The 13,720-nt window shown below is 40.8% G+C and overlaps 1 protein-coding gene and 2 long non-coding RNA genes across 4 annotated transcripts; 1 reads left to right on the top strand and 2 right to left on the bottom strand.

Moving 5' to 3' along the window:
• Nucleotides 1-249: 249 nt before the first annotated feature.
• On the bottom strand, nucleotides 250-1,671 carry LOC142942328 (uncharacterized). Its single transcript, XR_012951588.1, has 2 exons — nucleotides 1,316-1,671; nucleotides 250-836 (listed from the first exon to the last, which is right to left on the bottom strand). It is a non-coding gene; the product is annotated as an uncharacterized LOC142942328 (long non-coding RNA).
• Nucleotides 711-8,205, top strand: LOC142942283 (galectin-2-like). Of its 2 annotated transcripts, none has more exons than XM_076084551.1 (5): nucleotides 711-1,274; nucleotides 7,076-7,167; nucleotides 7,314-7,393; nucleotides 7,522-7,693; nucleotides 7,879-8,205. In XM_076084551.1, the coding sequence occupies exons 1-5, from the start codon at nucleotides 1,190-1,192 to the stop codon at nucleotides 8,023-8,025; spliced, it is 576 nt and encodes a 191-aa protein (XP_075940666.1). In that variant the 5' UTR covers nucleotides 711-1,189; the 3' UTR covers nucleotides 8,026-8,205. The 2 variants fall into 2 exon arrangements, with proteins under 2 accessions (XP_075940666.1, XP_075940673.1); XM_076084558.1 differs by lacking the exon at nucleotides 711-1,274 and adding an exon at nucleotides 1,346-1,528.
• LOC142942320 (uncharacterized) lies at nucleotides 4,665-13,707 on the bottom strand. Its single transcript, XR_012951586.1, has 2 exons — nucleotides 7,782-13,707; nucleotides 4,665-7,669 (listed from the first exon to the last, which is right to left on the bottom strand). It is a non-coding gene; the product is annotated as an uncharacterized LOC142942320 (long non-coding RNA).
• Between the last annotated feature and the right edge of the window lie 13 nt (nucleotides 13,708-13,720).

Below are 13,720 nucleotides of genomic sequence, written 5' to 3'. Positions count from 1 at the left end.
ATTCAGTTCCATTTCACAGATGACCTCTTCCCATCCTCCCTTAGCACCTCACTCTGGGTCACACTCCCAGCAACACTGTAGTGCATTGAACAAGACAAGGTTGTAACCGAGAGTGATGCAGGAGAAATTTGGCCCCTGTCATAAGCATTGGCCAAATTGTTTCTGCCGTGGTTCCAGTAGTATATGTCCTTGAAGTGTACTGAAGTAGCATATGACGTGACTTGGTTAAGCTACATTTGAGTCAAATAATTGAGGACTGCATTATTTTAATAAATTTAACAGTATAATAATACTATTGTAACAGACTGCTCTATACTTGAAGCTGTGCTTCTGTATAGGAGGTACTATGTTTGCATATGAGTTGCCGTTCCGTAGGGCAGGATATGGGTCGTGGTTTGTTGTAGCTTGACAAAAAAAACAGAAACCCTCCACCCATTTCCTGCCTTGCAAGGACCAAGGCCTCACTCAACCGAACAAGACAGGAAATGGGTGGGGGTGCTGTACAAGATCTGATGATTTATGTAGAATACATTTTGCTGTTGAACATCCTGATTATGTAGTGAGTGATTATGTACAGTGTGAAACAAATAGAAAATAATTAAATGAAATTAAAAAGTCATTAATAGTTTGTGTTAAAAATAATCCATTTTGTGATATCAAACTCAATCAGTGACTTCTAATTTTTACAATAGTTCAAATAATCTATGAAAGCATGGCAGCAACATAGCGCAGAGAGAGGGAAAGGTCCAGGGTCAAGATCAGCATTAGTACCAGGATCTGGTCTTTGATCAGCATCGCCCCTCATGTAGATGCACGTGAGAAGAGGAAGAATGTTTCTGGAGGAACAGAACAGAATAGCATAAACCCAGAACTCAGGTCACTGGAGGTGTCAATGGGCAGTTAGAAACTGTTGACCAGATGTTTGAGTGTGAACTCCTGCATCACACCCTGTCCTTTATAAGCTATACAGACGCACTACTCTTGGCTCATCCTCCTGCAAGACTGCACTGCACTCTGTATGACGATGGAGCCTTCTCTGTGCAGAGAATAAATACTCCAAAGACAAACTTCTATTCTCAATGTTTCCTTTTTCAGTATTATAGGACTCACTCAGTTCTATTAAATCGTTTTTTTCCCCACCACAACCTACAGCATACCTAGTTTTGGAATACTCCTTGATTTTTCCAGTATGATAATAATTATTTACAAGACCGAAGGCTGTCATGGTTGGGAGTGCAGGCAGCAGGGGAAGGACCCAAACGCAGACGAAACAGGTAGATGACACAATGTTTTTTTCGAAAATGAATTAGCTTACATGCAAGTGTTGGTGGGCAGGTATGTGTAGGGGAACAGGCAGGTTCTGATACTGGTTGACAAGTTGAAAGGCAGCAGGTTCAGATCCAGTTCCAGGTAAAGGAGTCAGAATCAGGTTCAGGTTGCTCGAAAACTAAAGTACTCAGCACATGGCAACTGGGGCAAACTGGCAAAGGAACAAACAATCTGGGCTTGTAGTGACTGATGATGACAGGTGAGCAGGTTACTGTTTTTTAAGGGAGGGGGAGTGCGGCTGAAGAGGGGGCACAGAGAGGTTTAAATGTGACCAAAATCTGTAAAGCAGTTGATAATGATAAACTCATTTAAAGAACAAGACTGTAACAATATGCATCTTAAAATATATTCGAAAACGTAGGCTATATATATATATATATATATATATATATATATATATATATATACATATATATGTTAGTGAAAATGTAACGTAGCTAGCTTTGCTAACATTAATAGTATTGCACTCTGCTGCTCCGTCTCCTCAGACCCAGAACACGCTCTGTTGCTCCAAGAGTAGCTCCGGTGCTCAGAGTGACTATTTACAAAGGAACCCATAGATTGGCTGATCAGAGGCGGGACCTTTGTTTGTTTAGTTTCAGACCTGTAATGCTTCATCCAGAGTTGGCTCTCATCACATCTTCCATTTTAGTGGGAAAACGTTGAGGGCAACAGGGTTAACATGTGAAGTTGAAACATGTCTCCAAACTTCTACTTTAAACAAACTGCTGTGTAGCTGTTTGCACCAACAATGAATCCCAAAACGCTGTTCCTCTGCCATGTCCTAAAAAAGAAAGAGGGGCTTTATGGCTCCAAGCTGTAGACCACACCAGCATGGCGTCATCACCAAGGCTGCACTCTCTTTTGAGGGAAAGAAACGCTCTGTCACATTACGAGAGAAACACCAAAATGCCGAAAAAGCTGTAGTTTAGCAGGTTAACCAAGGCTTTCACACAGAGATTTGAGGCTCATAAGATATGTGAATATTTACTGTCAGTGTAGTAACTCTCTCAATGATGCTGCACACAGTTAGCTACGACTGATAGCTAACGTTAGCAGCATCAGTCTCCTCAATCTATATCTCAGCCTATAGATTATACAATTAGCTATTAACAGGTTTACAGACATCACTTAGCTTAACGTGATTCAATCCAATATGTGATGTAATATGTATTGATGTTTTGCGGAGTACCTGTATCTGCCGGTCTAATGTAGCTTATATTCAGCCACTTGTTAGACGGGGGAAGACTGAAGGGACATGATGGACTCAAGTTCAACTTCAGGCAACGTTAGAAACCAGAGACATGAAATTGAATTGGATAAATAAGAGCCATTAAATGTGCCAGTGTTGACTTTTTTTGTGGAGCAGTGTTTTTGCAAGTGGATACCTGTTTTGTTTGAAAACTGACTCACCAGCTTGTCTTGTTCTAAGAGGGCAGACGGCAACACTCTCTTAAAATCTGGAAGTGAAAATATCTAAAACTAACAAACACAATGTCCAAATCTTCACCCGATATTGGACATTGTGTTTGCACCAGAGTATTTTACTAAAAAATAAACATACAAACCAGGAGTTTGTGCCAGTGTTGTGCAATGTGAGGTTCGATCAAATATTAGTCTACTGGTTCATAAGAGCCCGTCCAAGGACATCAACTGTCCTTTCTCTGATATACTCATCATTCCTGAGTGAATATCAGGAAGTTTATTCAGCCTGGTTATGGGAAGTTTACAAACACAAATGTCATGTCTATATTACACTCGTGAAGTGGACCTCACTTATGATGACATCACTGCATTCATGCCAAGGCTAGATTTTTCACATTAATCTTAAATACAAGATGTTGGTCCGGGGAGAATTTTACAGAAGCTGTTTAGAAATGATAACCAACAGACTGTACAACAGTTACCGCAGTTCCACACTGTGATCATTGAGGTCGACTTTTCAAATATATATATATATAGACCGCTCTCCAGTGGGCTCAGTCTGGAACTGCAACTCACTAAATTCATAAAAATAGCGTCAATGCAGACATGGCAGTACTTCCGGCAGATACTTTCAAAGGAAAGTGACCAAGCTGTCCGTCATCTCCACCTAGTGTCCACTACGACCTGCAAGACGATGGTCACATATGGAGGCAGCCGTAGATAGTTTTCATATGTGATTCCAAATACACTCGATTTAACCTTCATCTCCACTTTGTTTCAAGGCAGCCATAGAGTAGTGCAAACGGACTTGGCAATAAACTGTTTCTGATTCAGAATCGTGAGTTTTGTCGTCCTCCCGTGGTCACAATGTGGAACTACAGAACATTAATAAAGACAACGTCATTGCAGATATGGCAGCATACTACCACTTCCGGTATATACTTTCAGAATAAAGTGGCCAAACTGAAGCATCTAGAAATGATAACATATATCAATCGTCTTCGTAGCTTCAGTTCATAAAGTTCATGAGGGAAACTACGACGAGCAAGGCGGTCATGTGACAATGTTACTGATAAGCAGCACAATTATTATTTTACTGTAACAGTTACGTTTCACATTGTGATAACTAACTTGAGGTCAACTTTTACTGATATGTAGGACAGGATTGTTTATTGATTGATAACCATTGTCCACCAATACACATCTGTATTGGCATCTGTGTTATTCTCACTGACGAATATATGGAGTTTGAGTTTTAAGTTGTAATAACTATTCAACTATTATAGCATATAATGATAGATTATTCTAACTGACAGTTTGGCCCCTATATTTTGAAAGTATTTACAAGAAGTGTTATTTAGTCAGCATTGATGCTGATTAGATTATTTTAACATGTGACCTGGAGGGCAGTAAAGACACCAAACCATTAGCACAGATCACATTTGTATAAGGGACAGTGCAAACGATTATTGGGGTGGAGATCTTTTATTCCATTTAATAAAAAGCGGCCCTTATATTTTTGTTACACTCTACCCTTGACAACTGAACTTCCAGACATTTGAAATACGGAGCGCACCGTTACATCAAAACACACGTTGACACCATCGGTAAATTAAAGTATAATGCTCGCTGACATTCAAAGAGAGCGAAAACTGCGTGTAGCTTAAATTATCATGCGATTGACCGATACGCAGAGTTTTACTCACTGAATGAGTTTAACAGCAATGATTAAATAGATCAGATCTGCATTGAAAGGGCTACTTGATATTCATGATGATCAACGGGTCACATTCTAATCGTAAAATGAATTATTAAAGAGACATCCAGCGTTATTGTGAACAATAGCCCTGTGGTGAAGCCTGACCGGAGTGGCTTCTGAAGTGGTAGGAGGCAGACAGAGAGACTTTGCCTAGATAACAAAGAGGTGTTTTATTTATAAAAGTGCCCTGCTACACGTGTAACCAAACGTATATACAAACAAAACAAACAAACAAACAGTTAACTTAACTGAATAAAACTCAACTCATCATAAAGTAACATAATCACATACACACAGCTACACACTAATCTTCCTTTCTCCCCTGTTCAGTCAAAGTCATCTCGTTATATAGAGCCTTCTATCAGCAGGATCTAGTTCCTACCATGAGTGCAGGTGACACCGACTACTGACTCCAATAGTTAACAGACGAAAGCTATACCTTACAGCACCCCTTTAGGTAGCCAACAATTTGATATGGTTTACAATTTGCTATACACTCACAACAATGTAAAACAGATCACAACTAACCTACAAATCTGCCTGTACATACTCCCCCCCCATACTTGGTTTGACCCAATGACATCACTGATGACATCATCCAGTGTATAAATAGAGGAAATGGTTGGGTGCCTCCCCCTTTAACCTCTAGAGCACATGGTGGGTATGGTACACAAACAATTGACAAGCATGGTTTCGATTTATAGATCAGTGTAATATGGGGACAAATGGTGTGTTCTCACCCACTTTGTCACGAGCCCAATAATTAATATTAAAGCAATGTTCTTTAATTGATAGGATCAACTTAACAGACTGGTTGGAAACAGACAGTGTACTCTGGTTGTGTTTTTGCTCCATTGTAATCAGTAACGTATTGCGGACCTTCCTCAACGTGCAGAGTGGCTCCCAATCAAAACCTATTTAAATAGCTCTTGGCAGAGTAGTTTGTTCAAACACTTCGCATTGTCACTGTGGCAGCTGTTACTCACAACGTGTTCTGTGATTAAAGAGACAATTCATCTTTTTTACTAAATTAGTTCAACAGCATTGATTAACTCTTGGACTCTAGCCCTATTTTTAGGCCTCTGCTCGAAAATTGCATACCCATGCTATAGAGTGTAGATCTGTAACTACAAGGTCTATTTTAATAATGTTGATGGTATAATACAGGTAACACTTGTGGGATGTGTTGAGATGTGTAAATATTGTGTATATGTTACTGGTTAATAGTGAATGAAGATGGCACACAGCTCAAATTGAAAAGTTTCAGGTTCGCCTGAAAAAAAAAGCACTTATATTGATATTTCTTTGAAATAATGCAGATCCAAGCCTAAAAATACTCCACAAACATAGCACAACATGTCTGAAGTCTCCACAAACAAATTTACTTCGATTGAGTGAAGCAGGCCAACGTAATAGAAGTTTGACTACGGAGAGGTCAGGCAGAGTCAAGCCAAATTCTTATTTTTGGAACCAACTGTTGCGCTGTTCTATTCAAATTTTATATACTATATAACTATATATTTCACTTGTTTTATCACTACTAGTATTCAATCTATCCAAATACAGCAGTTTGGCATCATTTTGAGCCATTTTGAGATCTCATATCTCTCCTCCATGGAATGTTCTCGTCTGTCTGTGTCTATGTAGCCTTTTCTAAGCCTATGATTGGTGGATTTCAGCATGTGACACCTTGTGAAATGCGGAAGAGACTCGGGAATGCAGTAGGATGGTTCTTGAGTAGATTGACAGACTTTTTAGTCACTAAAAATCCAAAACTGTGCTGCGCCACCCCCGATCATAAAATGATTCGCCGAACAGTAAAATGCCGACCATCTCGTCATACTTGCACCCAGAAGCGCCATTTTCTCACACACACACAAAGGGACACGGAGAGAACACGGCTGAAATGCATTACCGTCAATTTCCAGCGTTTTTCTTCCAGAAAATCATCTCAAGGTACGATGCGTTTCAATTTCTTTGCTGTGGAGCGGTTTGTTGTTCGTTGGCTTTCTGGCTGTAACTATTTAATGGTTTCACAGAGAGGAATTATGAAGCTATGGGTGGATTCGCGGTCGAATCCTCGTGCTTTCTGATCTATGCATCGGCCATGATAGCGGCCAGCGTTGTGTTGGGATATGCAAACAGAGTGCATAGGTCGCCAATTCGTGCCGAAAAATACGTGATATTGTGGTACATCTTCTAGTTGCTTATATTAGTTGTGTGTAATTGTGTTTGGAGTGTGTAAAAAGTGACTTACATGATAGTGTTTCCCAGATGTTGCTGTTTAATCTGGTATATAACATGTATACATGCAAAATATTCGCTCTCGATATGTACATTTCTTCGACGACATGTGCTACCCCCCTTGAGCACGGAGCCCCCAAATTTGGGGGCGTCGTGTATAATAGAGCAGTGCATCTGCATTGAAAGGGCTACTTGATTATCATGATGATCAACGGGTCACATTGTTACGGTGACCCGTCCTATCACTGAATCCTTTGTGCTTCACATTATAAATTGGGAGAAACTTCACAGTCAGGCTACTTTCTTGTTGTCTTCTAGGGCAGAAGGCTGCTTGTGTGCCAACACCATCCTCTTACATCTTCCATTTGCTCCAGGACTGTCCACCAACACCAGCACCCAACAGGAGCATGGTAAGTTTGACTGCTTTGTTCTTGCTTCTATTTAACTTTGCTTCTGTAATGTGTATAATACAAATATGAGTACCATTATAACAGCAATCTTTTATTTTCTAATTAAATGGTTTGTTAATCCTGAACTGCAAAATTGTGTTTCTCAGCAACTTGAATTGAAGAACGTGATTATAAGAGCTGGAGATCAGCTGAAAGTAAAGGGGGTAATTCCACATGATGCTGAGAGGTGAGCCAACCAAACCCATAACATTTGTTTTATATTCGCTTCTTCACTGAATAAAACGGTGATATTTATGCTGTGCAAACACATCAATATTAAGACTACATCTATTGTATAATCTCTGATCCACTCAGATTCGAGATCGATCTCGGCTGTGGTGCAGACGACCTGGCGCTGCACTTTAACCCTCGTTTCCATGACGACACTGATGGAGCCGTTCTTGTTTGCAACTCAAAGGCTGCTGGTTGTTGGGCCGATGAGAAACGGGAAATACACAACCCCCTACAGAGGGGAGCAGAGGTCAAGGTGAGGCAATCTGACTGAAGGGAGAGAGAATGTGTGTATTTTGTAAAAAAAAAAATAAAAATCACAAGAAACTCATTTCCTCACTTACCTTTAGTGATATTTCGCCATGCAGGGAGATTTTGTTTGCAGAGATTTTGAGATGTCTGCTAAAATGAAAAGGTTTTACTGTATCTTTTCTCTTTCAGATGGTGTTGAAGCTGACTGGAGACATGTTTGAAGTGGAGCTTCCTGATGGACATGAAGTACAGTTTCCCAACCGTAATAACATGGACATCATCAGCTACATCAAAATCACAGGAGACTTCAAACTGACTTCCTTAAAGATCTGCTAAGAGACACAATTGCTGTTACACATGCATGACATGTTTATCGGTTTGGTTAAAAACAAGACTTTGAGACTTCAGTTAGTGTAAGAAATATTAATCACTATAAGATGTAGATCTTCAGTGAATTGGAAATCTACCTTTATCTAAAAATGTCCTGTTGTGCACAAGAATATAAAATGTTTGTATTCAAATGATCTTGTTTTATTGTCTTTGATGGGTTGAGGCTTAAAACATACAACAAACACTAACTTTACATACAGTATCAGTCTAGTTGTGAGAGAGCAGCAGACCAAGAGAGACAACAAATCACTCTAAAAATAGTAACAGCCCACTGAGATTACCTGTGTAGCCTGTGAGTGGACTTCTGCTGCCTTCTGTGACCGAAAAAATAAACACACAGTCAAGAGAAGTGACCTGAGATGGCTTCGTGCACATAAAGTAATATCTAATGGGACCAATGTGTCACTTTTATCAGAGAATACACAAGGAGCTTTGTAGTTATTACTGATTCAACTTTATCTCCAAAGAATGCATCATTGGGAGTCATTTGATCTGACGGATGCCATTTCAATTTAGGTAGTTCTGTTTTCAGTTCTTTCTCCGTCCAAAGAATCTCAGTAAGATCTTACTCCAAATCTTTGCTCTTGTCACAAATTCTTTATCATTTGATCAACTTCATGTTCTGTTTCCTCTTAATTTTCTTTATCGGTGTCCTTATTCATGTTTGCAATGGACTCTTTATTTCACCTCTTCACATCATGACACGTTCATCTGCATTTTCACAAGACAACAAATCCTTCAAGATTAACTAAATTGATGACGACCATGGGTTAATCTTAATGTTGGTATTGAATATCTGGTGTTCAGATGATTAATCTCAGTAATCATCTGTGGAAGTGTCATTGTGATATTTATTAGTTAAAATATTTACCCTGTTCATCTGTAGTGTCTCCCCTTAACTACTAATACCTATTCTATTATTACAGGGTATGTATGACCCACCGAGCAATAAGATGCATGTTTGGGAGGAAGTTAAGAGATAGTTTCTACTGTAGTTATTATTTAACTGTTCCTATTCTATTCCCACTATTAATATTTGCAAGATGGCGCCGTGCCAGCGGCAGCCTGTTGCAGCAGCTTCCCTCTGTGTGTTTTAATTGTAGTCTTTTTTCACTCTTTCCCCTCTACTTTCTATTTTTTATTTTCCTTAACGTTTGGTTTTTACGGTCAGACAAGACTAACATTTTTGTCAACTTTTCTCGTGGCTTTCTGTTACTTTTCTTCCTGTTTGTAACGGAGAGACACACACAATGAGTGGGGCCATTGTCTACTCCCGCGATCAGCTGATTGCGCTGAGGAAACCGCGGCTGCTGCCCGGCGCCAGGCCTGAGATCCCGGCGGAGCTACGGAGAAGGGCTCGAGGCTGCGGGTCGGGCGCAAAGCGGAGGGCGAAGAGGAGGAAATATAAACCTTCGGTACCGGCGATCATAACGGGGAACGTGAGGTCTTTGGCGAATAAGACGGACGAACTTGGCGCGCTGGTTAAGACCGAGAGGGGCTTCCGTGAGTGCAGCATCATGTGTTTCACGGAGACTTGGCTGCACGCGGATTTTCCAGACCACAGTGCGTCGGTGCCCGGCTTCAGGACTGTTCGGGCGGACAGAGACGTTACACAGAGCGGTAAGAAGAGAGGTGGCGGGATTGCTGTGTATGTGAACGAGAGGTGGTGCAATCCCGACCATGTGTGTGTGAAGGAACGCTTCTGTAGCCCGGACATTGAACTGTTGGCCGTGGGGATGCGTCCTTATTATTTGCCGAGGGAGTTCACGTCCGCCATTGTTGTGGCTGTGTACGTCCCGCCATCAGCTGACGCTGAGGCAGCAGTGGACACCATCCACTCCACTGTGTCTGGACTGCTGAGTCAACATGCTGGTGCTTTTCTGGCTATTACTGGAGACTTTACCACACCACTCTGGATAAAGCCCTGCCGACCTTACACCAGTATGTTGACTGCCCCACAAGGAACAATAAAACTCTGGACCTTCTGTATGCAAATTATGCATACAGTGCTACTGCCCTTTCCCCCCCTTGGCAGGTCTGATCATAACCTGATCATGTTAACACCCAGGTATGTTCCTCTGGTGCAGAGGCTGCCTGTGACCACCAGGACTGTGAGGAAGTGGTCTCAGGAGGCTAATGATGCTCTGCAGGACTGCTTTGAGTCTACAGATTGGGATGTGCTGTGTGGACCACATGGGGAGGACATCAACAGCATGACGGACTGTATCACAGATTATATTAAATTCTGTGAACAAACTACCATCCCGGACTGTACACTGCTACCCCAACAATAAACCTTGGATCACCAGTGACCTGAAAGCTCTTCTTAACAAGAAGAAGTGAACAAGAAGAACAAGAAGTGGTCGACTTCAGGAGGAAGACGACGGCTCCACAACCGGTGAAAGTTCTGGGAGAGGATGTGGACATGGTGGAGGAGTACAAGTACCTGGGTGTCTCCATCGACAACAGGCTGAACTGGCAGACCAACATCAACGCTGTGTACAAGAAGGGGATGAGTCGACTCTTTTTCTTGAGGAAACTTTGATTCTTCAACGTGTGCAGCAAGATGCTGGAGATGTTCTACCAGTCTGTTGTGGCCAGTGCACTGTACTTCGCCGTAGTCTGCTGGGGGAGCAGCATTGGAGCCGGAGACACCAACAGACTGAACAAACTTGTTAAGAAGGCCGGTTCCATCATTGGTTGTAAACAAGACTATCTGGAAGAGGTGGTGGAGAGGAGGACACTGAAGAAACTATTATCCATATTGGATAACCCGGACCACCCTCTCCACCACCTCCTGCAGTGACAGCGGAGCACTTTCTCCAACAGACTGATCCAGCTCCGCTGTCACAAGGAAAGATACAGGAGAACATTCTGCAATAACCCTCTGCAATAACACTTTCCAATAAATCACCTCTGGCCAGATCATCCTCCACATAATTACACAATGCTACACTGTTGTTTGCTGGGGTTGATTTTGGATTTTTGCACTTCTGTTTTTCACTGTTTTTCACCTAGTCAGTAAATTTAACACTAGTCTATTTCATTGTATATACTGTGCATTTTGTTGTTTTATCTTATATATTCTGATATTTAATTTGTCCTACTCCGTTATTCTATTGTATATATGTGATTTTATTTCAAAATTACTTTATTACCAACAGGAAAACTACAATTGTTCCCTTATAGTTTTGGGCTAGCAACTTAAAATGACTACACGGTACATCTGTGTGTTTACTTCAGGACAAAGGTCCAGTGGACAGTGCGCTGTCATGGATATTCATCACTGGACGCTCGTTTATGGCCTCATGGCTCAACCTGCCACCTAGATGTCACTCACTTGTGTTTCAGTGTAATCCACATTTACAATTCCAAAGTCCTTAAAATGTTTAAAGTCGTCTCCCTGACAATTGTGTTTAACGAGCATTACAGCTCATCAAGGTGCAAGCTTGCATGGCCTCCTTTCATCCCAGGAAATAATATGAATATAGCTAAATAAAATATAAGGTATGAACAACACACACACCCTGACCATGTTTACTGCCACACAGACTGCTGCACCTTGGTCCTACATGAAACTGCACTAATCTTTTTCTTAGGAGCTTGAATTGAAGAACAGCTGAAAGAGAAAGGAACAATTTTGTCTGATGTTAAGAGGTAAGGTCTCAGCTCTTTAAAGACGACTCTTTAATCTAGTCACCATTTAAAAAGATACCCCCAGATGTGAAAAGTGTAGTTTCCCCCGGAATGGAAAGATGTTTGTGTTAAAAAATATATATAATTATTATAATTAATAAATTATCTTTACCATATAATTCTTGTTCGATAATAGTTGTTTTTGAGCACTGAACAGAGGAAGGAGAAGAACCTCTCCTTTAACCAACTTGCTCAAAGGTACCCGTCATAGTTGGGCAAAGGTCTTAAAGGACCAGTGTAGGATTTAGTGGCATCGAGCGGTGAGGTTTTAGATTGCAACCAAGTGAATACCTCTCTGCTCACCCTTCCTTTCCAAGTGTGTAGAAAACATTTGTGTCACCAGATTCAATCTGGCACTTTAAATTTAAAAAAGTGAAATGCCGTCTCTAGAGCCAGTGTTTGGTTTGTCCGTCTGGGCTACTGTAGAAACTTTGCGGCGCAACATGCTGGGCTCTGTAAAATACCTACTATTATGTAGTTATGAAGGGCTCAGTCTAATCTAGCAAACACACACTTGATAATGATAATAATATCATATACAGTCAAAGTGTCACAGCTCTGCCATTTTTATCTAGTTTTTTCCACCTTTCACTCACCTAATCAGTTCATTCAGTGCACCTGCCAGTCACACTCACCTCATCAGTTCATTACTCTCACCTGCTCACTCTGCCTCCTTAGCTATTTAAACCCCTGCCTCACACACACCCACTGCCAGATCGTTCTCCGCTTCCATGCAAGACTTTCCCGCATACACCCTTGGACTGATTCCCTGTTACCGACCCTGCCTGTTTCGGACTACCTCTGCCCTGGTAACTCGCTCAGCCTTCTGTCCCCGACCACGAGAGTCTGCTGCTGGTTTCCTATAGATATTCGTGCGCGTGCGTGTGCGCGTGCGCGCGTGTGCGCGTGCGCGACTGCTCCTGGGTCCTTACTACACCCGTAACACAAAGATGCCAACCCATGTTGGCAGATTTTTTGCTGTTTTCTGAGATTTAATGATACTAGAAATGAACGCCTCCGCCAACCAGTCATGTTGCAGTTTACATCTATGTCTGTTAAAAATGTCATCACTTCCATTATTTTATCTCATTAGACATTTGTGTGAAATCTGATCAGTTCATCCTTGAGTCCAAATTTGAAGAAATTCCCTCCATATAAATTCATGAGAAAGGACAGGATGTACAGACAACCCAAAATATTATGCCTCTGGCCATGACTGTGGCTGGCGTTGAAGCATAAAAACCTTGAAAAAATACACTACAGTATCAGAAATAAATGCACTGTAGTCTTTGGCAGACTTAAAGGAGTAAATGTATCATAAACACTAAGAAACCTGGTATTTCAGTAGATATGAAGTTTTTTTTAATTGAAACATGACGGGTCAACAGATTTCTTCTCAATGACTTAAGTTGTTTAAATCTGTTTACATCACTCTTGGATGTCAGAATAGGATACAGTAAATTTCTTAACAACAAAACTCAAACTTGTGTGGATATAATAACAGATTTATTGAAAGGAGATAAACATAACACAACTTAACACTTCAAATACTGATTCATGATTAATGAATAATTATGTGAAAACAAGTATGATTTTCAGCAGTGTCGTGGTTATATTGGCAAAATCACAGATTGAATAAAAACAACAAAACTCATAATTGTGTGGATATAATAACCGATTGGTTGAAATGAGATAGAAATAACAAAACTTAACACTTCTTTGAGAAGTTGTCATGGCAAACAGAAAACCTGATACTTCTTCAGGCTTTTACAGTTTCACAACAGTCACTCTTGGTTCTACTTCACTTTGCAACATCTTCAATATGTTTTGGCAGCTACAAGCACATGAGCATCTCAACAAAACAATTCCCATAACAAAATGTACGCCATGCAAAAATCCAAACATACAATACTCATGACAGGGTTTTCAGTTGCAAATTTAATTA

This window comes from Anarhichas minor, unplaced genomic scaffold (assembly GCF_050575085.1).
Source record: "Anarhichas minor isolate MPS153535 unplaced genomic scaffold, ASM5057508v1 ptg000007l, whole genome shotgun sequence".
NCBI lineage: Eukaryota > Metazoa > Chordata > Actinopteri > Perciformes > Anarhichadidae > Anarhichas > Anarhichas minor.
This window is presented reverse-complemented; position numbering and strand designations above follow the sequence as displayed.

Bases quoted from the DNA above. Each gene is read 5' to 3' on its own strand.
- LOC142942283 (XM_076084551.1), top strand. From the start codon at position 1,190: ATGATAATAATTATTTACAAGACCGAAGGCTGTCATGGTTGGGAGTGC. The intron at 1,275-7,075 runs GTAGATGACACA...GTTGTCTTCTAG, and splicing joins CCCAAACGCAGACGAAACAG to GGCAGAAGGCTGCTTGTGTG. The intron at 7,168-7,313 runs GTAAGTTTGACT...TGTGTTTCTCAG, and splicing joins CAGCACCCAACAGGAGCATG to CAACTTGAATTGAAGAACGT.